The sequence below is a fragment of the Lemur catta genome, chromosome 5 (genome assembly GCF_020740605.2).
Source record: "Lemur catta isolate mLemCat1 chromosome 5, mLemCat1.pri, whole genome shotgun sequence".
NCBI classification, from domain to species: Eukaryota; Metazoa; Chordata; class Mammalia; order Primates; family Lemuridae; genus Lemur; species Lemur catta.
The window spans coordinates 85,756,751-85,779,664 of record NC_059132.1 but is presented as its reverse complement, the minus strand read 5'-3'; the positions used below and the strand labels follow the sequence as shown (position 1 = coordinate 85,779,664).

General features: G+C 41.4%; 1 protein-coding gene across 1 annotated transcript in view; it reads right to left on the bottom strand.

Moving 5' to 3' along the window:
* Positions 1 to 404: 404 nt before the first annotated feature.
* The window catches only part of TBC1D9 (TBC1 domain family member 9), a 105,708-nt gene continuing 83,198 nt past the window's right edge, over positions 405 to 22,914 (bottom strand). The window contains exons 10-21 of the mRNA XM_045552230.1: positions 22,355 to 22,569; positions 20,338 to 20,455; positions 18,558 to 18,843; positions 18,120 to 18,249; positions 14,459 to 14,557; positions 14,227 to 14,295; positions 10,433 to 10,673; positions 7,882 to 7,947; positions 6,943 to 7,029; positions 3,638 to 3,712; positions 3,440 to 3,543; positions 405 to 2,526 (exon numbers count right to left, since the gene is read on the bottom strand). Of these exons, the coding sequence (XP_045408186.1) occupies positions 1,804 to 2,526; positions 3,440 to 3,543; positions 3,638 to 3,712; positions 6,943 to 7,029; positions 7,882 to 7,947; positions 10,433 to 10,673; positions 14,227 to 14,295; positions 14,459 to 14,557; positions 18,120 to 18,249; positions 18,558 to 18,843; positions 20,338 to 20,455; positions 22,355 to 22,569 (2,213 nt within the window). The 3' untranslated portion in view covers positions 405 to 1,803. The remainder of the gene's footprint in view (positions 2,527 to 3,439; positions 3,544 to 3,637; positions 3,713 to 6,942; positions 7,030 to 7,881; positions 7,948 to 10,432; positions 10,674 to 14,226; positions 14,296 to 14,458; positions 14,558 to 18,119; positions 18,250 to 18,557; positions 18,844 to 20,337; positions 20,456 to 22,354; positions 22,570 to 22,914) is intronic.

The window sequence follows — 22,914 nt, the reverse complement described above, 5'->3', positions numbered from 1 at the left end:
TTCAGAGTGACTTGCTGTTCAGTGACTCTGTTCGGGCATATTGAAGACCTTACAGATAGAAATACATGGAATAATGTATAGCAATCTTAGAGTCAAATCAAATAAATGATCACATACTTGATTAAATACATACCAAATGTAAGGACTAAACAGAGGAGTTTCACCTGTTATTACTTATGTAGGATAGTATTTTATGTTAGATAAGTGATAATAATTGTCTTCCTTATTTTAACAGTCATTGACAAGCTACAAATGGTGTTTCTTATCTCAAAATATTTGCCTATAAAATTTATTTATGTAGTCAAAATGATTGCCTAATAAAATTTCCCCTGTAAAGTTGTCAAAGAAATAATGGCATTGCCTTAGGCAGGAACTCAAGCACAAAAATGAAAAAAAGACATATCTGAGTATCTGATGTATTTTATTTGTTCACATTTATCCTATTTGAGGTTAACACTACTTCATTTGACAGTTTAAAAATCATTCTGTAAACAAAACAAAAAACAACAGCAGCAACAGCTAAAATAAGGACACAATGTATAATAAAATAAAGGAATGTGTTGAAAGGAATATTCTGAGTAAGCAAAGGAAATGTGACCATGATTGTGAATTCAACAATCAGAAGAAAAAACTTTCCAATGTCTGTAAAAAACAAAACCATAACAGTAATAAAAAAGAAGCAAGAATTCAAAGTGCAGGTGTGCTAGTTTTCATTTCCACATCCATTCAGGAAAAGATAGAGCATACTATTCTTTTATATAAAGTGACAAGTTCTGTTTTAAAACATTCAGTTACATTATCTTGCAGATTTTTTTTTTCAGTTTACATTATCTCTATTTTACATTGATTTATGGAAAGATGGTCATATGCGATACGTGGTATAAATTTCTTGAGTCTATGGAGAATACAGAAATGGTAAAAGTTCATTGTTTAATTTTTTGCTTTATTTGCCTAACAAGAAGCTGAACATTGAGTATCAGAAGCATCAGTACTTTTACTCTTTAAAATAAACAAAACCAAAAACCTATCCTGAGCCTCCTATCTCTGCTGCTGCTCTCGGATTCTCTGTTACAAAAGACTGTTACTTTTCAGTGAATTCTGATCAGCTGCCATAAATAATCAGAACAATTTTTTTAATGCAAAATTGGTGTGGTATCTGTCCAAATTGATTCAATACAAGTGTTATTCTGGCATCATGTAAAAAGAAAAACAAACACATTTTCATAATTGTTTAGAACCCCAAATGTTTTCCCTTTGAAGGGGAACATCTGTTTAATACAACTGTTGAATAGAGACTTTTATGAAATATATTTCAAATCTTAAAAATATTCCTAATACTTCCTAAAGTGGTACAGGATCTACCCCAGCTGACAATGCCTTTCCATTTAACAACAGTGGTATTTCATTTTGCTTACAGCTCTAATGTTATTTAAAAAGCCTGAATACACAAATGACCGCTGCCTTATTTAGCATTAAACAGCACTATTTTTTAAACCATGTATACAGCCCAACAGCAAGATTAATAAGTTATAATACACACATATCACTGACAGATTCATCATTTTTTTTTATTATAAGTCACTGAATAAACTGTATTCTGGTAAATCCCTCTCCCCCCAGCAAGAGTGTAACTGTACCTACATTGAGGTGTTTAAATATTTCTCCAACAGTTTTCATTGTATTACGTTATGAAAACACTAGGCTTCAAGCCAGGTACTAATAAATATTTAATTTAAAAGAAAGCAAGAAACCCCAGCACAGAAGAACATAAAAAAGCCCCCCCCCCCAGGGAAGGCGCCCGCGTCAGCCGGACATGGCCGAGATCTCGTAGTCACTGGCCGAGGTGAGGGGCTTGCCCATCATCCGGATGTTTTTTGCACTGGTAATCCTGGCCATCATGCACACGGGCTTGTCAAAGTACTTCACGAGGGCAGGCTCAGTCAAGAGGGAGGCCAGGAACTGCTCGAAGGTGATGGCCCAGTCCTGGTCCAGGCTGGTGCTCCGGGGCAGCGCCGCCGAGCCCTGGCCGCTGCGCACCAGGACCGTGTCCTCGCCGATGTCTTCGCAGTGCAACTTGTCCTCCTCGTGGGAGCCGGCACTCAGCACCGAGTACGAGGACATGGAGCTGTCGTCCTTGGTGTCGTCGTCGGAGATGAGCATGGAGGAGCAGGCCCCGTTGTCCCGGGGCGAGGAGTCCTCCAGTTTAATGTCCTCCATCTGTCCTCCGAGGGAGTGGTCCTCGCTGTCGGCGGCCAGGCTGGCCGGGAGGGGCTCCACAGACTCCACCACGTACGCCTGGCCGGGCCCCTTCTTGGGGAAGAGCATGCCGTGGATGCCCTGGTGGCAGGACGGCCCGCTGCCCCCGCCCCCGCCCTCCTTGGCAGGCTGGGCGACAAAGAGCTTGCCCACCTCCCCGATCTCCAGCAGGAGGCTGGTCACCGCTGCCGTGGCGTGGTACAGCTCCTGCTCATTGGGGTCCTCGCTGAACATGTTATACATTGTCTTGCACAGCTCAATGAACTGACCCTAAAAAGCGATTTGGAAAAACACAAAGAATGTGAAATCTGGAGGGCAGAGAGACAGGACTGAGGTGGACTGAAAAGCCATTTAAATAACGACTCCTAAAGATCTCTGGGAAGTCCTGTGTGTAGGCGGGATGGACGTGTTCTTTAAAGTCTCTTTACTGATGTTTCCTTTTTTTTTAATTTGAAAAATTTCAAACATCCATGAAAGTAGAAAAAAATGAAACCTTCATGTACACATCACTTAGGGTCAAGAATGTCTATGTGGTACTATGTGGTATATCTTTACTTCACTAACTCTTTTTTTTTTCTTATTTTCCTTTTCCTTATTGAAGTACCTTAAGGAAATCCCAAACTCATCTCTTTTCGTATCTACACACTTTAGGGTGGATCTCAATTTTTCCAAGGTTAGCTCCAACCCCATCTCCTGTGACACATCCCTTGTCTCCCTGGACAGAAGTAATGCCTAGCCCCCACCCAGGTGACTCTGTTCTTCTGTTACGAAACTCAGCATTTTCATCCTGTGTTATAATTATTTATATTGTTTTTTTCTCTTTGATTATACTTCAGCTTTTAAAGGAAAACATGTGTGAGACATCTTTATAGCTGAGCACAGTGGTTTGAAAACAGCATAGGCTTGTCTTTGAGTATCTGAGGGTAACTTTAATGATTAGAAGAAGATGCAAGCACTCTCAAAACTGAATATTTTGTGGTTCACATTTTTTTTCTGCAGAGGTCATATTCTCTCAACTGAGCATATTTTTGATGCATAAAAACATGCACACAATAGATCCAAATGGATACTAATTAATTGCCCCCAAGTTACCATTATCTTTGAGGGGTACTGATTTTACATTTATCTCTGACTGGAAAAAAGAGCATCAAGGCTTGAAATAAATGAACTGTTGAGCACATACCTGATTTAGTTTGGGTAAATCCTTTGCATTCTTTGACTTAGATTTATTTTCTGGAGTCCAGAGTCTCAGGTAATTACGATTTTCTTGAGAATTTGGCCTCTTCCCTACAATGCAAATGTCAAGAAAAAAGTGTTCACAAGCCAAGAAACAAGTGTTCACCAGCAAGAAGGTTAAACATACAGGAGAGAGTGGTTGTACCTTTATCTGGCTTTAGGCTCACTGTCACAAAGCCATCATCTGCACTCTGTTTGCTTCTGCTATCCAATCCAACAACTACCAAGAAATATTCAGAAGAAAAAAGTAAGATGTTATATAATATGACCATACTGTTACCATTTGTAGTAGAAAATAGAAGAACCTCCAGGTGAAATAGAATACCTGTACACCCAGTTACATTTGAATCCAGATAAACAACAAATATTTTTTTTGGCATAGGTGTGCCCTAATGTTGCATGGGATATACTTATACTGAGCAAATTATTTTTTTATCTGAAATTCAAATTTTACTGGAAGTCCCTTATTTTATCTGACAACCCTATTTCTAGGTGAAGGACTCCTCTGGAATTTTTTTCTCACAGCTGGGGTTCAGTGTACAATTAAAAATTAAAGGTGTAATCCAAGCATTTTGGGAGGCCAAGGCAGGAGGATCACTTGTGCCCAGGAGTTCAAGACTAGCCTGGGCAACATAGTGAGACCCTGTCTCTACATAAAATTTCTTAAAAATTAGCTGGGCATGGTGGCACATGCCTGTATTCCCAGGTACTTGGGAAGCTGAGGCAGGAGGATAGCTTGGGCCCAGGAGTTGGAGGTTGCGGTGAGCTATGATGACGCCACTGCACTCTCTCTGGGCAACAGAGTGAGACCCTGTCTCAAAATAAACAAATTAGTTGATTGATTTAAAAAAACTAAAGGGATGATGCCAGATAGTCTCTAGTACTTAAAAAATGGTTGAATATATTTTTTGCTCCAGTGAATGTTGATTTCCCTCCTTTCTGTACTATCATCTTAATTTTGCATATATGAGACTGACTTTCTGCTGCTGGACCCTGCAAAATATGACTTTTAAGGCATCCACTCTTGTCTTCTTAAAATAGGACATTACAGGGCATATAAGGACTTCAGAAGGAAGAGGTATACAATGCCCGCAGTTACACATCGGCTTGTCAGTTGTCAGAGAGCATTCTAGTACTTCTTTGGGCACCCCAAAGCTGGCTGGTTTGCCAATTATGTTACCTTTACTGTATTAGGTGTCAGGTAATCTCAGCAACTTTTAAGACAGAGTGACTAAAATTTACTATATGTCATTGGGAAATTTCTTTCCTCTTAATGTTCAAAGTAATTTGGGAAGCAAGTAGATGTTAAAAATACTTAATGTATGGTAAGCCCATGCAGTAGATATTATCTAGCCACTTAAAAAACATATTTTCAGGCCGGGCGCGGTGGCTCATGCCTGTAATCCTAGCCCTCTGGGAGGCCGAGGCGGGTGGATCGCTTGAGGTGAGGAGTTCGAGACCCCATCTCTACTAAAAAAAAAAAAAAAAAAAAAAAAAAATAGAAAGAAATTATCTAGCCAACTAAAAATATATATAGAAAAAAAATTAGCTGGGCATGGTGGCACATGCCTGTAGTCCCAGCTACTCGGGAGGCTGAGGCAGTAGGATCGCTTAAGCCCAGGAGTTTGAGGTTGCTGTGAACTTGGCTGACGCCACGGCACTCACTCTAGCCCGGGCAACAAAGTGAGACTCTGTCTCAAAAACAAAACAAAACAAAAACAAAAACCTATTTTCAAATATTTCTTAATGACACAGTAATATTCTCACTGGATTTTAAGTGAAGAAAGCAGGATACAAACCTGTAGAGGTAGCTTGATCCCAGTTTTATGTGTGCGTGTATGTGTATGTGTGTATATATATATGTATATATATATACAATGTCACATATTATGTGAACAAAAAACTGAAAAAGATTTCAAAATTAATAATTACTTGTCTTTGTATGGTAAGGTTTTAAGACAAGGTTATTTAGCTTATTTTATATATTTTACCTATTTGAAAAATTTCAATACAAAGCAATAGTACTTTCGGTGTTAGAAAAACATGCTTTCAAAAGCATCTTTCAATGATATTAAATGCTGCTGGCATGTGATCATTCCTGAAGCATTTTTGAAACAAGAGAATCCTTTTCTGAAATGAGTGTTCACTAAGAAACGTGTGGCTAACATTTTGCAGCCAGAATCTGATTGCTAACGATATTGAGAATACTATAGGATGTGCTAAGGCACTATGCAAAAAGCCTTACTACATTATTTTATTAGGTCCTAACTATATCCAATATGACAACTATCATCTCCACTCTCCACACAAGGACACTGAGGCTCAGAGATGCAGGCATCTGCCTACAGTCGCCTAGATAACAATATACAGAGCTGGCATCCTAGCTAAAGCTCTTACCCTCAGATCAGATTGCCAATCATAGTAAAACCGAGGCTGGCTCACTTCTCTCTGCTCAGTCACTAGGTGCTCACAGTTCAAAAGTAGGTCTAAGCTGTGCTAATTTGGGGATGGCAAAATTTAAGAGGCAAAAGAATCTAGGAGCAACCTACATTTACTTTCAGACTTAGGTGAACTGATAAAGCTGCCTTATTGAATTAGAAAGTAAGTAGCTTACTATAGTACAAAGCCAAGAGACACTGCTTAGATTCATACATGACAAAACAGTACATGACTTAATATATATATATTTGGAGATATATAAGAGTCGGATTATGTTTTGTAGACCTATCCACATAGAGCAGGGGTTGGCAAAATTCTTCTGCAAAGGGCCAAGCAGTGACTATTTTAGGCTTTTCAGGCCATGTGGTCTCTGCCTTAACTGCTTAATTTTGCCACTGCAACATGAAAACAGCCATAAGCAATATGTAAGTGAATGAGCTTGTCTGTGTTCCAACAAAACTCTATTTATAGGCACTGAAGTTGAGATTTTATGTACTTTTCACATAGCAAGAAACATTATTTTACTTTTGATTGTAAAAACCATTTAAAAATGTAAAAACCATTCTTAGTTCACAGGCTGTACAAAATATGTGGTGGGCCAAATTTGGCCCCTGGGCTATAGTTTGCCAACCCCTGTTGTAGAGCAAAGATAGATACAAGAGAATGCTTTTTTATATAAATGCCAGTCCCAATTCTAGATACCTGCATAAAAACAGGATGATGTTCTTAACAAGCCTGACCCTAACAGGGAGAGGAAAGCAAAGAATATGGCTCTACACAATATGCTTTTTCTCATCTCCTGGGAAACACTGTACATGGTCCCTTCAGTGGGCTGAAGTACCTGCCTCCCCGATAGTTGCCTGATCTCAAAAACTTGAAAGGAAAGTAACATATTAGGCAACCATATTCATATATGTCTTTGATTGACTAGCTTTGGAGGCAAGTCTTTTCCCATTACAGAGGGCTCTGTAGAAAATAAATATAGTACCCTTGGTGAGAAAGGTCACTTACCATGTGTGCATTCTGGGGTGATATCTTCAAAGAAGTACTGAGTTGCTTCAAAAGCAGAATCTGGTTCATCTTGATCAGAGGATGGCTCTAGGGAGAGGAGGAAACAGAATGCTCATACTGGCAGGGCCATGACTCAGTGAAAATGTGCTTAATTACTAAAGGAAATGACATGGGGGGAGGATGAGAAGCTAAAGTTACAAAGATGGGGCGGGGTCACATCGGTGGGGAACCTTGAATGCTACTGTCTCTAAGACCTTAGTGGGGGGGGGGTCACTCCATTTCCAACTCCACCTTCCCTTTTAACACCCCTACTCCAAAGTGTCCCTTTACATTTTCCTTTGTATGAAGAATTTCCCAAATTCTGTGGAATAATGCTTTATGCACCAAATTTTAGGAAATTGTAAGCTATAAAGATAATTCCCAAATCTATAGTTTTACCCTCTATCTATCCTTAGCACCAATCTCTACTCATATGTATATATAATATATATATTTTTTAGTGTTTTTTTAGTATTTTAGATATATCCCAGCTGGGACCCACCTTGTTTAAACTTGAACTCAAAACCTCACCATGTTTCCCACTTGTTCCTGTCAGTGTCGAAGCTGCTCCCTCTAGACTTGGACTCTCAGCGTCTCCTACACTCATCTTTTCTCTCACAGCTCGTGTCCCACATGTTACCAAACGCTATTTATTCTTTCTCTTGCAGATTCCTGCTCTGTTCCTTTACCACAACTCACACTTCAGACAGGTAAATGACCATAAAAGCAAGCACAGGATGAGTCAGGAACTTAACACAAATAGTCATTATTCAGTTCACTCTTAGTGACCAATGAATCATTTTGTATATCAAAAAGAAGCAACCAGATTACACTAAAAAGAGAGATTTCCAGCCAGGTCATGGTTACAGATACACGTGCTGCTCTGCGTAGCTCACTTACCAGGCAAGACGTGCATTTTGTACAGGAGTTTGAGTTTCTCCGTGAGGTCCCCGTGGCATGCGGCACCTAGAAGGCACATAAGTACCAACGTGTAAGCCTGGTGTGTGCTAGTAATCCCTGCAGACCAGTGTTCCCCTGGTAAGTCTACTGCTTACAAATTGGAACCAGGCCATTGTGTGACAACAGGTCTGGCCAGGACATATTTGGGTTAAGAGCTCTGGAACCAGGCTGCTTGATTTCAACTCCTTTGTGTTTACTATGCTCCCTAGGGAGAGTTAACCTGTCTGTACCTCAGTTTCCCCTCTGCAAGGTGCGATGGTAACAGAAGATTCTACCAGTGATCCTGATGTCAGCACTCCATGACATTACATTAACAAAGCGTTAATACATATAAAACACTTAGAATAGTGCCTGACACATAATAAACTGGTGTTTTTAATGAGAAAGGTTATGTGACTGGGCCACAACACCCTAAATAACTATTTGAGTTCAGAAATAATCTCAAAATGTGTTTAAGATTACTTCAAATTACTCATTTTAGAAGTCCTTTTTAGTCGTTTGAGTTCCCTTAAATGTTTCTTCTTTTAATTTATTCTAACCTATCTGTCATTATATGACCATAGCTTCAATCAAAATAATTCTGTTACTTTTTCCTTTAAAGTCCGTATTTATTCCTAGTATCTGAAAACCTTCTGTAAATATATATTCTCAGGGCATCTAGTTAAAGGTGAATCGGATTTGGAAAAAGAAGGAAGGCAGGAATCACAGAATCTGGGTTGGAAGGGACCTTAGGGGGTATCTTGTCTAACCTGTCACCTAGCGCAGGGCTGTCCTCTCACACACATCCATGACATAGGCATGAATTGAACTGTGTCTCTCAGTTCAATTCAACAACAGATATTTACTGACTGGCTAAAAACGAATGCTCCAGCAAGTTACTTAACTTTCCTGAGGTTCCATTTCTTTAGCTGAAAATGGAGATACTAGTAGCAAGCAGGTAGGTAATAAAGCAAAATAGTAACAGCACAAATTGTGCCTCCAGGGTATCTGGATTCAAACAAAAACTTTGTAGCGTGTGCTCTTGGGCAAATTCAATGCACTAGGGCAGTGCCTGGCACAGAGTAAATGCTGCATAAATGGTAGTTATCATTATTATTATTGCTTCGAAGAGCTGTCATTTGGATTAAGTGATAGAGTGCAAGTTCTAAAGCATCAGAACAGTACTTGCATTCAATAAAGGCGAGTCCCTCCAGGTTTTCCCTTTTAAGCATATAGATGAGAGTTTTATATAATTTTTTTTTTAACCTAAAAGGTCCTCACCTGCATCCCTTCCCTTTCTAAAAAACCATCAGCTTCCTCAGGGCTTTATGCTTTCCAGACATTATTCTTAGAGATTAAGGGTGCTCTTTGGAAATATTGTTGGGTCTATGCCTGATCTTTTTACCTTTCCTTGGGTTTATCATTTATTTTTTTAATTTCAGCATATTACGGGGGTACAAATGTTTAGGTTACATATATTGCCTTTGCCCCACCTGAGTCAGAGCTTCAAATGTGTCCAACCCCCAGACGGTGTGCACCACATACCACACCCATCAGGTGTGTGTATACCCATTGGGTTGTTTCCATTATCTTTGCAATCATGAATTGTGCTGCTATGAACATTCTAGTGCAGATTTTTTTTTTATAGAATGTTTATAGAATGTCTTTTGTTCTTTTGGGTATATGTTCAGTAATGGGATTGGTGGATCAAATGGTAGTTCTACTTGTATCTCTTTGAGTATATGGCCCAAGGTTATAATTAGAATTTTAAAGAAAATTCCTTCCTACCTCATTCTGACATAATGCCTGCTGCATCTACAACCTCACACCAGGTGGGCCAAGCCTTACTACCATGGAGCTTTTTTGGTCCAGTTATACATAGAACAAAGTCCAGAAAGGCAGTAATATATAGGGCAGTAAGAAAGTCAGACAGCGAGGCTGACAGGCAGCTGCCCGCGTGCTGCTGGGGAGCCGTGGAGCTCAGGCCAACAGTCCTTCCTCCCGACAAAAGGGAGAGAAAAGACCTCCATCAATTCTGCAGAGCTGTTGTGGTTTTTCAGCCTTTTATCAAAAACAATATGAAATGTTTTAATGAAATATTATGAAATTATATGTATGATAAAATTGTATATTTAATTCTGTATTACATGTAATTTTTTGTCACAGAAAAGCAATCTACCACCCAAACATTTCTTTTTCTGTCATAAAGCTGTCCTGGTCTGTGGTCTCAGTGCTTATGTTGGCATTTTATTGTCTTGTGAATTCTCTAATAATGTATTTTTAACTAATGTTGAGGGTCTGATGTAGAAGGCAATGACTTCTCCACGCAATATATTCGTGAATTAAGAACAAATCTGACACTCGGTTTGCAAGCCTTCACGTGTGCTTCTCTGCCCCTAAACCCACCCCTCGGAGGCGATGCAGGCTGTGCCCCTGAGGGCGGCACCGGGGAACGCTGGGGTCACGGCCCCACCATCCCGTCCCGGTTCATGCAATAATATCACGTCCTTACTCAGCCCAGAGACAAACTCCCGGAAGTTAATCAGAGAGTCTCCATTTTCATCTAATAGCTGGAACAAGCGGGAGGCCAGAATGTCAGAGTGAGTTCCGCAGGCCCAGGGAAAGAGAAGAGCAAACATCCCCTTGAACTGGTCGAAGTCGATGCGGTACTGTTCGAGGTAGGGCAGGCTGGGGTCGTGCCGGTCCAGGGCGTTGCTGCTCCCACCCCAGTAGCAGCTGGTGAGATGTTCCGCCTGAAAAAGGAAGAACGGGATGATCATGAGGGACTTTTGTTTTGCAGCAAATGCCAGGAATAAAAGGCGGGCCCTCAGGTTTAGGTCAACCTGTGTGCATCCCCCGGGGCAGGGCTCTGGCCACGGGGCCCTGGGTCTCCTCATTCTACACATGTCCCCACTTGACCAGCCCTCCCCTGACTCCACGCCAGCGCTCCTGCAGCTTGCCCCTGGCAGCAAAGTGCGGCTCAATTATGTGCAGATTACATACACACTCACGTTTCAAAATAATTCCCATAAAGAGAAAGAATTTTTTTAACTTAAAGGAAATAAATAAAATGCTAAACTGAAAACGATCTGGAGTTTAGATAACCTGACCCACTTGTTTTCTAGGTGAGGACGGTAAAGCCCCCATGTGGAGAGGCTCACACAAGGTCAGCCAGTCAGTTGGTTCAAGCAGAATCATGAAGAGATTTGAGGTTTCCTTAGTCCCATGGATTATACACAACCCCCTGCTTTCCTAGTCACCAAAATCACATAAACATTATAGTCATACAGTATTCAATGTAGAGGGATGTGGTCATCCTATTTCACACACCTGCAAATAGGTCTAGAAAAATTATTAGTATAGGAACCACCAAGGTGAGCAGATGAGAGATCCAGATCCACATAACGGCTTCCTGTTTTTGTCCTCAGGAGCGAAGCAGCCTCTTTATTCATGAGGTCACACTGACTTTGGTAGAAATACACACGCATTTGAGGAAGACCACAAATATAAAGCATGTACTCGACAGGTCTGGAAGAACACCCTCACCCACACACAGGCTTTTATAGTCAGCTGGGTGGCAGGCAGGGAGACAAGAGGAGCATGTGAAGGAGAATTTATTTTTACTTTACCCCCTACTTCATTGTCTGAGCATTTCACTATAAGCATCTATAAATATTATAATAGATAAAAGCACTTTTGAAAATCTTTCTGATTTTCTGAAAAGGAGAGGAGTCCATTGTGAATATGTAGTACTTCAATTTTGCTCTCACTAGAAAAGGAGCCAAGATGATCAATGTTCTGATTGCAATTATTAATATTTACTGGGAATGGTAGTGAATAAGCTAAAAGAGAAGCCTGGCAGGGCCTTGGGACTGCGTTCCTGGCTGCAGGGTGGAGGCAGGGAGATGTCAAAGGGAAGGAGGAGGATGCTGAGGTCAGAGTGGCCTCCTGGACTGGGCTGTTCTCTGAGTTGGCATGGGTGGAGCCCAGCAACCCTCTGTGGGCAGGACAGTGCTGGTGATACCTCCCTGGAAGGGGCCCCCTATGCCTCAGCTATATCAGGTAATAAAGGTTACCCAAAGCGTTTCCTCCTAAGCACCCAAGTTACTCTGAACCAGGCCCGAACGTGGGTGCAGGCACTTTCACGGAGCTCGCAACCACCAGCAGAACACAAGCCCTTCAGATCACTTCCCTTGTTCCTCGATGAGACCCCACACACCATCGTTTGGGGGTTAGGGGACCAGAGACTGAAACAGAAGGACTAATTTAAAAAGCGTTCAAGAGAAACTAGCGCAAAGGGGCCCTGAACTACATTTTCTACCAAATCTGCCTCAGGCATTCTTTAGTGTCCCTCCCTCCACCGCCACGTTTTACCCCAAAGCCCACGCAGTAAACTACTTGGGAGGGGAACTGCATCATTCCTTTGTATCTTCAGGAAAGCAGCAAGAAATTGGCTTTTTAAAGGACTAAAAAGCCTGGCAGGGTGCCTGACACATAGCAATGACTCAATAAATATTTGTGAAAATAAACTAAAGCCAATTAAAGTGTTCCAGAGACTCCAGAAAGAATCCACAAGTAAAGATTTTATCTTGGCTTCCACAGTACCAGAGACTCCGTCTGGTCCCTGACACCAAGCAAGGGTCTTAGGTTGCTTTTTCCACGCTCAGAGAGCCGGAGAACTTGAGTCTGTCACCACACCTTTAGGGCAGGGCCTTGAGTAGGAAACAAGCTTGCTTCCTTGAGCATATTCTCAGGGTTCCAACGACACACCTGCTCCCTGAAGGCGCACAGACCAGCGAGCGGAGCACTGCCCAGGGAAGACTTGGCTTCAACAACCTCCGGATCTGGGACGTCTGTACAACCAGCCCCGGTCCCTCTCCTTCTGGTGTCCCCCAGAATCAGCCTCCTCCGTCCACTGTCATGGCCCTTTCTCTTCCCTGTCTGTGGTCTTGCTGCCTCTGGCTGCTTCTCCCACTTCTGTTTAGCGTCCCTAGAATCCCGGCCCTACCCCCCACCACCCTGTGAAGAAGACTTCTTAAGATCTTCAGCGTCCCTTGAAAATCTGATCTCTGTTGGATCATTATCTTTCCTTTATGAAACAGAGGGACCCTGCCTTATGGATAACCAACCTACACCGAGCAGTTGGCTATGGGTGCTCAACACGTGCGAACAGCATTCATGAGCTGCACACCACAGAGCCTCCACCCGCAAGTGCTGAAGGGGGGCTGGTGGTGGGCCCCTGGCCCCTGTCGGTAACACTGCTGCTACACAAAGTGCACGCTACCCAGCGGTGACTGAGAGCGCCTCTGCCTCTCCACACCTATTTCCTCGTCAGAACAACACAGGGACTGTGCTATATTGAGAACTGATCACTAATTCGACACACACGTTTGGAACACCTGCTAGGGGAGAGACACAAGGACGCACACTGGAGCACTTTACCAGGCGCTACTGAAACAAAAATAAAAAAAAAAAAACAGTGGCGCCCCCCAGTGGCTCACCGGCAAGTGGGACTATGAGCAAGAACACTGCAAAGCCATGCTCACTACCATCGCATTCCGATTGTAAGAACTATTTGTGTTCCACTCTGATTTTTATGTTTGTTCCTTTATGTTTTCTCCTGTGCTATCTTTGCAATGCTCAAAACAGCCAAATTTAGTTCTGACAGCACTTAGAGATGGTGATAAAATTGGTACCTGCGTAAAAGGCATCTTTTAAACTTTTTTCCTGTCAATTGCCACATTTTAACCTATGATGTTGATGATGATAGTTCTGACAAAAACATTTTTTCTAGAAGAAAAAAATGATACATTCCTTTATTTAATAACATAATACTTTCTTATTAAGAATCAAAATTGGTAGGGGCTGAGTTATAAAATGGAAATCACAGAAATTCAAGCAATTATGCTTTCCCTTAGGCATTTAAACAGCTTTATTCTCATTCTAGCTACGTAGGATCTCTTTATAAGGGTGTTTTACAGCTTAATCTAGGAAATCACAATGTACAAGAATTTTAGCCGTTGCATTAATGAGTATTATGAAGCAATAACCTATTTCCTTAGGCCCAGGAAACAGCCAGAATATTAGATGAAGTGTGAGGGAGCTAAAACAAGAACTTATGTTAGTTATAAGAATATGTTTATTTTTCATAGTAAGTACTCCAATTTTGTACTCTCAGCTCTACCTTCCTATTTATGCACGTGGAGATTTGTGCTAGCCCTTCAACAGAAAGATCAAGACTAACTGAATTATTACAGCAAACTCTTTTACTCCTTTGAATGGGCATGAATTTACTTTGAAACTCACCTTGAAAAGAGCATAAAGTTCCTCCAGCTCATCAATGGTAAAGGAAGTTTCTGTCACAATGGTTCGTACCTATGAAAATAATCAGCACAATGAAAAAAATGTCATATTGGGAAAGTCCCGAATTTTCTTCTTTTAAATCATCTTCAGTTCTGTGAAGCAGGAATGTACGAGCAGGCAGGAGTGTGAGGAAGGAAGGAGACAGGAGGCGGGCTGCTGCTCTCAAAGGACTTACCACGTTGCGTTTCGTAGTATCCTCCAATGTCTGGATCACTTTCAGTCTCTGTTTGAATCTCATCTGTTCAATCAAATCTGCCCGGATAGTTCCAAATTTCTGGAAAGGAGCAATATTGGTATTTCTGAAAAAACCTGCTAGAGCACACAGAGTCATGTCTGCAGAATGGCTGAAACACATTCTTGACACATACAAAAAAAGGACTTGTCACATGACATCCTAGACTATGCCTTTATTTACTATTTTAAAGCCATCTAGTGACCATAAATAAATCTCTGGAAATTATTTTGCTCCTCAGCAGTTGAACTAAATTTCAAAGTCAAATGTGTCTTCCTTAAGTCAATAGTTCACCAAGAAGAAGGGCTAAGTAAGGCTATTTGCGTGGAAAAAATGCTTCAAAGGAAGAATTTTCTTAACAAGAAGAAAGGAAGTACATAATCTATGGCTATTAGACCAAGAGGTTGGAAGAAACCTCCAACCTTGTGTGAGACTCTGTGCTCCTGGTAATTAGTTCAGCTGCATTTGTCCGTCTGGTCCAGAAGTTCATGGTGTGCATCTGCAGATGGTAAACGCTGTGAGCTAGCCCCCTCTACAAGCTCCAAAACGCCTAGCACTGCCTAACTCTTTGTTAAGCTAAATTTCAAAAGCCAAATGAGTCTTCCTATTTTAAGGTAAAGAGGAAATCTGTAAGGTTTTATATTTCTTAGGGACACAGAAGAAAAATAAAGAAACTCTGCTTAAAGCACGAGTTTGCTTTAACCCATGGAAGCAAAGACTGCAATGGTTAAATACATTTAGCAGTGGTCCCCAACCTTTTTGGCACCAGGAACCATTTTCATGGAAGACAATTTTTCTACAGACTGGGGGCCGGGGGTCAGGGTGGATGGTTTGGGGATGATTCAAGTGCATCACATTTAGTGTGCACTTTATTTCTATTATTATTACATTGTAACATATAATGATATAATTATACAACTCATCATAGACTGGGGACTCCTGAAAAGGAAAAGGTGACAGACAATATCAAGTGTAGGGAAAGATAGGGTGCAACCAAAATTCCAGTGCTGATGGAGAACGCCAGTTCCTATAAACACCTCTTACAGACTGGTCTGTGTGGTGGACTCTGAACTATATTGCCCAAGTTGGGGTCTACAGCCAAAGATTATACCTTTCTAGTACATTTTACTTTCGCTCTGTTTTTAAAGGACTAATCCTGGGAATTGAGTTTTGATCCAGGCATTCCTTTCTCATAATCAGAACAAAAGAGCACGCTGACACCCCTGAATCTGACCAGTTGATCTTCCACCAGTAATGCAGGAGGAGCATCTCAGTCTACAAGTCAAGCTTTAAGGTTGACACTTTGTCTTCTGCTTCTGTATAATTCTACCCAAAGTGCAGAGTCTCATACCCAGGGCCCACACAGAAGAGAACGAGTCTCAAACCATCTAAACAATTCCTTTCATTAGGTGCTTAAGAGAACTTAAAATGAGTGAGATCTTCTTCCCTGCCAGGCATTTATGAAGTGAAGTTATTGTCTCTACTGACCAAGCTCAATCTGATCAATATCAGACCAACCCCCAGCAACCTGGAGAGCCTTTGGCCAAACCTCAAAAGGTGAAAGTACTTTCAGTCTTTCTTTCCCACTTTATAATTTTTATGGCTAATTATCCTGAAGAACAGAAAGAAATGGGTTGTCTTCCTCAGAACATTCAGGTGTCGAGACTCAGCCCAAACCAGGTTCTAATCCGCATCAGCGATTAACCCCACTCTGCATCTAGCAGTGAATCTCAACTCTCACCTGGCATTTGGAATCGCCTGGGGAACTTTAAAAAAAAAAAAAAGGACTTACTCTTGGGCTTCATGCCAGAGATTCAGATTTAATTGGTCTGGAATGGAGCCTGGGGATTTATATTTTTAAAAGCCTGGCCTTAAAAAAATTTTTTAAGTGGTTTAATGCACAGACAGGATTGAGAACCACCAATCTATGGATAGGAGAGGGAAGACAGATCAGCAAGAGTGTGTGGTGTTCTGTTTAAGTTGATCTAGAAGGTGTCGGAGAGCCACTGGAAACATGAGCAGAGCAGTGACACTTAAGCACATGAGAGAAAACAAAAGACCAGTCATCATGCACTGAAAGACCAGGTAATGCAGACATTGATATAAATAAAAGGGGTTGTCTTCCCAGGCAGAGGAAGGAAGCCGCTGCTGTGTCCTTTGATAGGGTGTTTGGCTCAGCCAGACAGGATGTAAGTGGAAACCAGCCCTTGGTCGTGTCTCAACCTCTTCTCTTTCCCATTAAAAATGAGCAAAGTGCTGACCTCGGCATGATGTTAGCTTATCTGCTTTCCAGAATAAAGCTGAGCTTCCACATACTAAGCTTTATTACCTTGGTCTAGAGTTCTCTTACCAGTAAAGGATGCCTTTAGAAAAACAACCCGTAGGTTTAATAACTATTGTCCACAATCATATAGGCTCTTTTCCTCAAAGAATAAATCACCCAACATTTCTGACAAGAATACTATCCAAAAGTCCCAAGGCAATAATTTTTTTAAAATGCATTAAGATAGTAAACAGTTTTAGAGAGGGTGAAGTAAAATGGCTATCCTTTTTTTTTTTTTTGAGACAGAGTGTCACTCTGTTGCCCAGGCTGGAGTGCAGTGGTGTCAGCCTCGCTCACAGCAACCTCAAACTCCTGGGCTCAAGTGATCCTCCTGCCTCAGCCTCCCGAGTAGCTGGGACTACAGGCATGCGCCACCACACCCAGCCAGTTTTTTCTATTTTTAGTAGAGAAAGAGTCTCTCTCTTGCTCAGGCTGGTCTCAAACTCTTGACCTCAATTGATCCTCCCTTCTTGGCCTCACAGAGTGCTAGGATTACAGGCGTGAGCCACCATGCCCGGCCTAACCAGCCATTCTTAATCTCTAATAGTGTAATTATAAATTGGGATAACCTTAATGGAAACTGGACAGTGTGTACCAGGAGCTTAGAACCCACTCATATTTTTTAATCTATTGGTGTAAATTCATTTTTAAGATTCTAAGAAAATAATCAGAGATGTGATGTTTGGGTACAGGTTTATCACAGAACGCCATATAATACTGAGAATTTGGAAGAAACCAAAGTAAATGTCCAGTAAAAGGGGACCAGTTAATTTTGTTACCTCACTGAAGCAGAATATGAAGAATTTATTAAAATTATGCCTTTAAATAATATTGAAAACATTAGAGAATACTCATGATATATTTTAAGTGAATAATACTAATAGAATGTGACAAAGCAGTATTTAGTAAGACCTTTTTTTTAAGCATATGGGGGGACCGAATGGGAGGTGTCTGGGTCAGGAGGGCTCTTTCAGCAGTGGGTTCTCTCTCTTTTGCCACACGAAGACATGATGTTCTTCCTTCTAGAGGAGGCAGCATTCAAGGCGGAAGCAGAGAGATGGGGCCCTAACATGCCAGTGCCTTGATTTTGGACTTCCCAGCTTCCAGGACAGAGAAATAAATTTCTGTTCTTAATAAATTACCCAGCATGTGGAATTCCGTCATAGCAGCACAAAACAGGCTAAGACAGGTTAGCAATGGAATTGTGGGATGCATGTCCAGCTGAGCCCCTCATAGCAATCTCAGAGTATTGTGAATGCTCAGCTAGGAAACGTCACCCACCTCATAGGAAGTTCTGATGAGTCTGAAGATGTCCACCTCGGGGTAAGGTTCCACATCGTCACTGAGCAAGGAGTGGAGGTGAGGAATGGGAGGCAGTGTGCTGTCTTTATTGGTCACACTGTCTAAATACCTGGGAGAAGAAATGAATCAGGAGTCACGGGAGGCTAACTTGGAATCCCCCCATTCTAGATCCTCAGTCATTTTCTGCAGTCTCTGCACTTTAAAACAAAGGATTAGATTTTCCTTACGAAAAATGAAATTTCTTTAACTTCTAAAGAAAAAGTATACGAAAATAAATCCTCAACCATAGGGAGAAGTGGGCATCGTGATCACCATCACAGTTACTTAAGACCCGTGAAACGAAGGAGAAAGAGAGAAAGCACAGGGAAGAAACCCGAAACCCAGAGATGGTTTTCAAAGTTAGGCTCAGTGCAATACCTTCCCAAGACGGTCATAGCCTCCCCGTCATCCTTGCAGTTCAGCAGTTTGTCCACATTAGCATCCAGCACAGCTAGGGCCAACTGGAATATCACTTTGATTCCTTCATAGAAGAAACAGTCAACAACCACAACTGCACTCTCAAAGGGCATCACGCTGAGAAAGAGTGTGAGGAACCACGACAGGGAGATGGTGGAAATCACGCCCAGGTCCTGCATGCAGTCATACAGCTGCGGGACGTAGTCGCGTGCTAGCTCCTCAAAGACACCTTGGTCCACCAGTGCACCTGCAGCAGGGTGTACACACAGGTTAGCCAACTACACCTGCTTACTAACAAACTCAGTCCAAGGGCTTGACTACAGTAATCCAGTTCACAATTACTGCTAACACAGAACTCTGTTTCTTTCTGCTAACTGTTCTGCTCTTACTATGTTATTAGGCCAAGGTGTCAACACAGCTTAGTCACCAGATTAATTCTGGCTGCATCTTCTCTTTCTGGGGTCTTCCTGTCCTGTTTTCCCTAGCATAAAAGAGTAATAACATGACAACTATAAGGGTTGTTGAAAAAGCCAGTTTACAAAATTTTCATGACATACAACTAATTATTTTGTTGGTAACATAATGTTTGGTTAGGCATGAAATCCACATCTAAGTACAGTCATGTGTCACTTAACCACCAGGATATGTTCTGAGAAATGTGTCCTTAGGCAATTTCCTTCTTATGTAAACATACAGAATGTTCTTAAACAAACCTAGATGCTATATCCTACAAGACACCAAGGCTATACGCTATAGTCTATTGCTCCTAGGCTGCAAACCTGTACAGCATGTTACTGCACTGAATGCTTCAGGCAACTGGAACACAATGGTAAGTATTTGTGTTTCTAAACATATCTAGACGTGGAAAAGGTACAGTAAAAATACGGCATTATAATCTTATGGGACTGCTGTTGTATAGGCCATCTGTCCTTGACCAAGACATCAGTGCATGACTGTAGCTCCAAATGCACATCTAAACAGTTTACATGGTAAAAATCTTATTTTTTAAAAAATTCACTCTTCTGGATGCATGGTCGCCACATAAAAGTCATTTTTTTTAAACAACTGTTTTTTTAAAACTTAAAAGCATTCCTGCTATACACATTCATGATCACCTTACTGACAACTTTTGATAATATTGTCTATGAATCAAATTAGTGTGCAAATATTTAGAAATATAGAGAGAACATAAGATGGAAGCATGAAGGATACATCTGTACTGCACTAGCAAGGAAAAACTTGTCCTGCTCCAACGAATGTCTGATATTTGAGGGGATTAAATGCTCACAGAAGGTGTTTGCTTTGCAGTGAAACCAGTCTGAAAAATACCTTAGAAACTTAGCTTTGGATGAACCTCTAAATTCTAATTTTCTCCATTCCGGACGGCCTCTTTTGAACACCTCTGCTTCCAATCCTCTTCACTAAAAATATTTTTTTTGTCAAATGTCTTTGTGCTGATAGTTGGTATAGCTGGTGTAGCTCTCACATGTCACAGAGGGACACCCACATCAAATGTTTCCTAAAATAATATCTGTAACAGTGATATGTGTGTATTTCCTTAAGCTCCATAAGACTCCTTTGTGTATAATCTATCACAAGCCCTCTCATTTCCGTTTTGAAAAACTGGAGTAGTCTGAAACTCTCTTGACTTACGGTGATTGGAAATAGTGTTCTAGCTGATATCTCTCTAAAAACATCTTGATGAAATGTAGGTTACAATGTTAATTACACTCCCACATACCGACAACCCTGGTGTTGTAGTAATCCGGGAGCATGCGCTCACACAAAGCCACCAGCAGCCAGAAAGCTTCTTCCTCTTTGGCATAAAGAAGCAGCACTGAAGTGACGATATTCATGGCCTAAAGGAGTGAAAGAGGATGCCATCAAATACATTTGAAAATATAAGCAATTTGATTCACCTAAAAAAGAATTATTGAGTTCTTCTCACAGGGGACAGCAATTTTTTTTCTGTAAAAGGCTAGATAAATATGTTTAGGCTTTGCAGGCCACACATAGTCCTCTGTCACATATTCTTCTGAGTTTTGTTTTGTTTATGACCCTCGGAAAATTAAAAACCATTAGTCCTTGAGCCAATAACTGTTCAGGGTCTTCATTAGCACGAACACTCACCAGACTGAGCCCTAACCATGTACAGGCAAACCCTCGTTCAAAAACCCTGCCCAAGGGCTATTTGACAATGCTTTTAATCTGCTAGAGTCTCTCAGTATTCTTAATCCTTAAATCAGTGAGGTAAATATTTCCTTTTTAACCTTCCATAATGGTTTCTATAATCATGTACACATGGCTCGAGGCTCTCCTCAGAGAACAATGCAAACTGTCAATGTTAGAGTCCTTACCCATTATTCCCATCTGGAGAAAGATGGTAGTGATCAGTATCAGTGATTTAAATTCTAAAGGAACTGTACCTTATTAAAAGATATTATCAGATAGCTCATAACCACTCCAGGCTCTACTCCTTTAATAGTCCTCTTAATTAAAAGGAGGAAGATCAAAAGATAAATTTGAACTCCATTATATTAGAAGTCAACTAACTCCTGTACTTTACTTTTTTTGATCTCCTAGAAACCAGTAATTGTTCATCAGACTTCTAGAATATAAATTTCAAAAAAATGTATTTTGGTCTAATAGGCTCTTTCTTGTAAGTCTTACTCATTATTTGCCCAAGTGAAATCATTATTAAAATTCCACTTGAGAATTAATCTGCTGACTCTAAGTACATGATCATCATTATGGTTAGTTCCTTAGTCATTTGCTCAAGATATGTGTTTTGGAGGGTCTACTTTGTAACGGGCTCTGGACTAGGTATTGGGGGAGGGGGGAACACAGTGGTAACAAGTCTCAAGGCCCTAAATGCTGGTGTTAGAGAGATAAAGATGAAAAGGTTAGTCATTTTGGGGGGTTATTTCAATTCAGTGTTATTAAAAGACAAAATAATCCAGTATGGGGAGACTAACGTGTGCACATGCACCTGTGTGGACACGCATAAGAGTAAGAGCGAAGCCTCCTGTAGCTTTTGCTGGATGGTTGGGGAAGGCCTCTCTGATGATGTGGCCTTTGAATCTAAGGTAACATTATTTTGGAGCTTCCCAAAACTGTGGCACATGTACCAGTACGAGAGATGATTTTAGTTGGTATTTGGGCAACATTATTTTATGCTGAGTCAAGCATTTATTCTAATGTGTATTAGAATAGAACCCTAGCACATACAAGCTGTATTCTCAAGGATATTATTGCTTAAGAGGATGCAAAGTAGGAACACGGTGGCAATCCCCAGTGAAAGGCTCGGAGCTTAGGTGCGCACTCTCTTACGCCAGCGTGGGATGAGGGGTGGATCAGAGAGTGAGCAGGATCTTTTCCCATCCACCCAGCTAGACAGAGGCAAATCTAGAAAGAGCACTTGTGTCTCCTGGCTCCTCTGTTCAGTGCAGTGGTTCTCAACCCAGGCTGATTCTGCTCCTTGGGGACATTTGGTGATGTCTAGAGACATTTTTGGCTGTCACATTTGGGGCATTCTGTGGGCATCTAGTGTGTAGAACCCAGGGATGTTACTAAACATCCTGCAAAGCACAGAACAGCCCCCACAACATGGAATTATTCAGTCCACAATGTCAATAGTGCCAAGGCTGAGAAACCTTGGTGCAGTGAGTTCTGTTAACCAGAAATCCTTTCTTCACAGTATTTATTGGCAAATAAAAACTTTATTTTTTTTTTTAGCATAAATCATCTGTGACATTTACCTGGCAATACCCTATGTTGGGATTTCGAAAAGCGTAAGCTGTTAAGACTCTCCTTAGAGCAGCGATGCCCATTTCATTCTGAAAAGCTGGGTGTTCTGGAAGGGAGCGGTGTAAATCCCTCTCAATCTCCTCCGTGGCGAGATTATACTTCCCCATGGACTTCTCCACTAGGTCTTCGTAGTAGCCAGGATGTGTGGCCTTTTCGTTGATGGCACCTGGGAAATAACCCAACAGATACAATATCAGGAAAGTAGAAGCCTTGCCCTTTGGTCTGCAAACACAACGTACCCACCTCTGGAAGGAAACTTCCAAAATAAGATGAAATCACACAGATGTGGTGTGCTGCAGTCGTGGCTAGACTGGGAAATTTGCTTGTGGCCTCCTTCCTTCTTTCATACCCATAGTAAGCTGCCTACTTAAAAACTTCCTAAGGTAGAGGTTCCCAAGCTACAAAACTGTGTTCCAAGGAACTTTCGCAGACAGCCCTGAGGGGCTGCTTAGGAGTGGTGGAGGGGAGTCATCAGAGCAAGCCCAGGCTGGGGCTTCACCCTCCCACCATC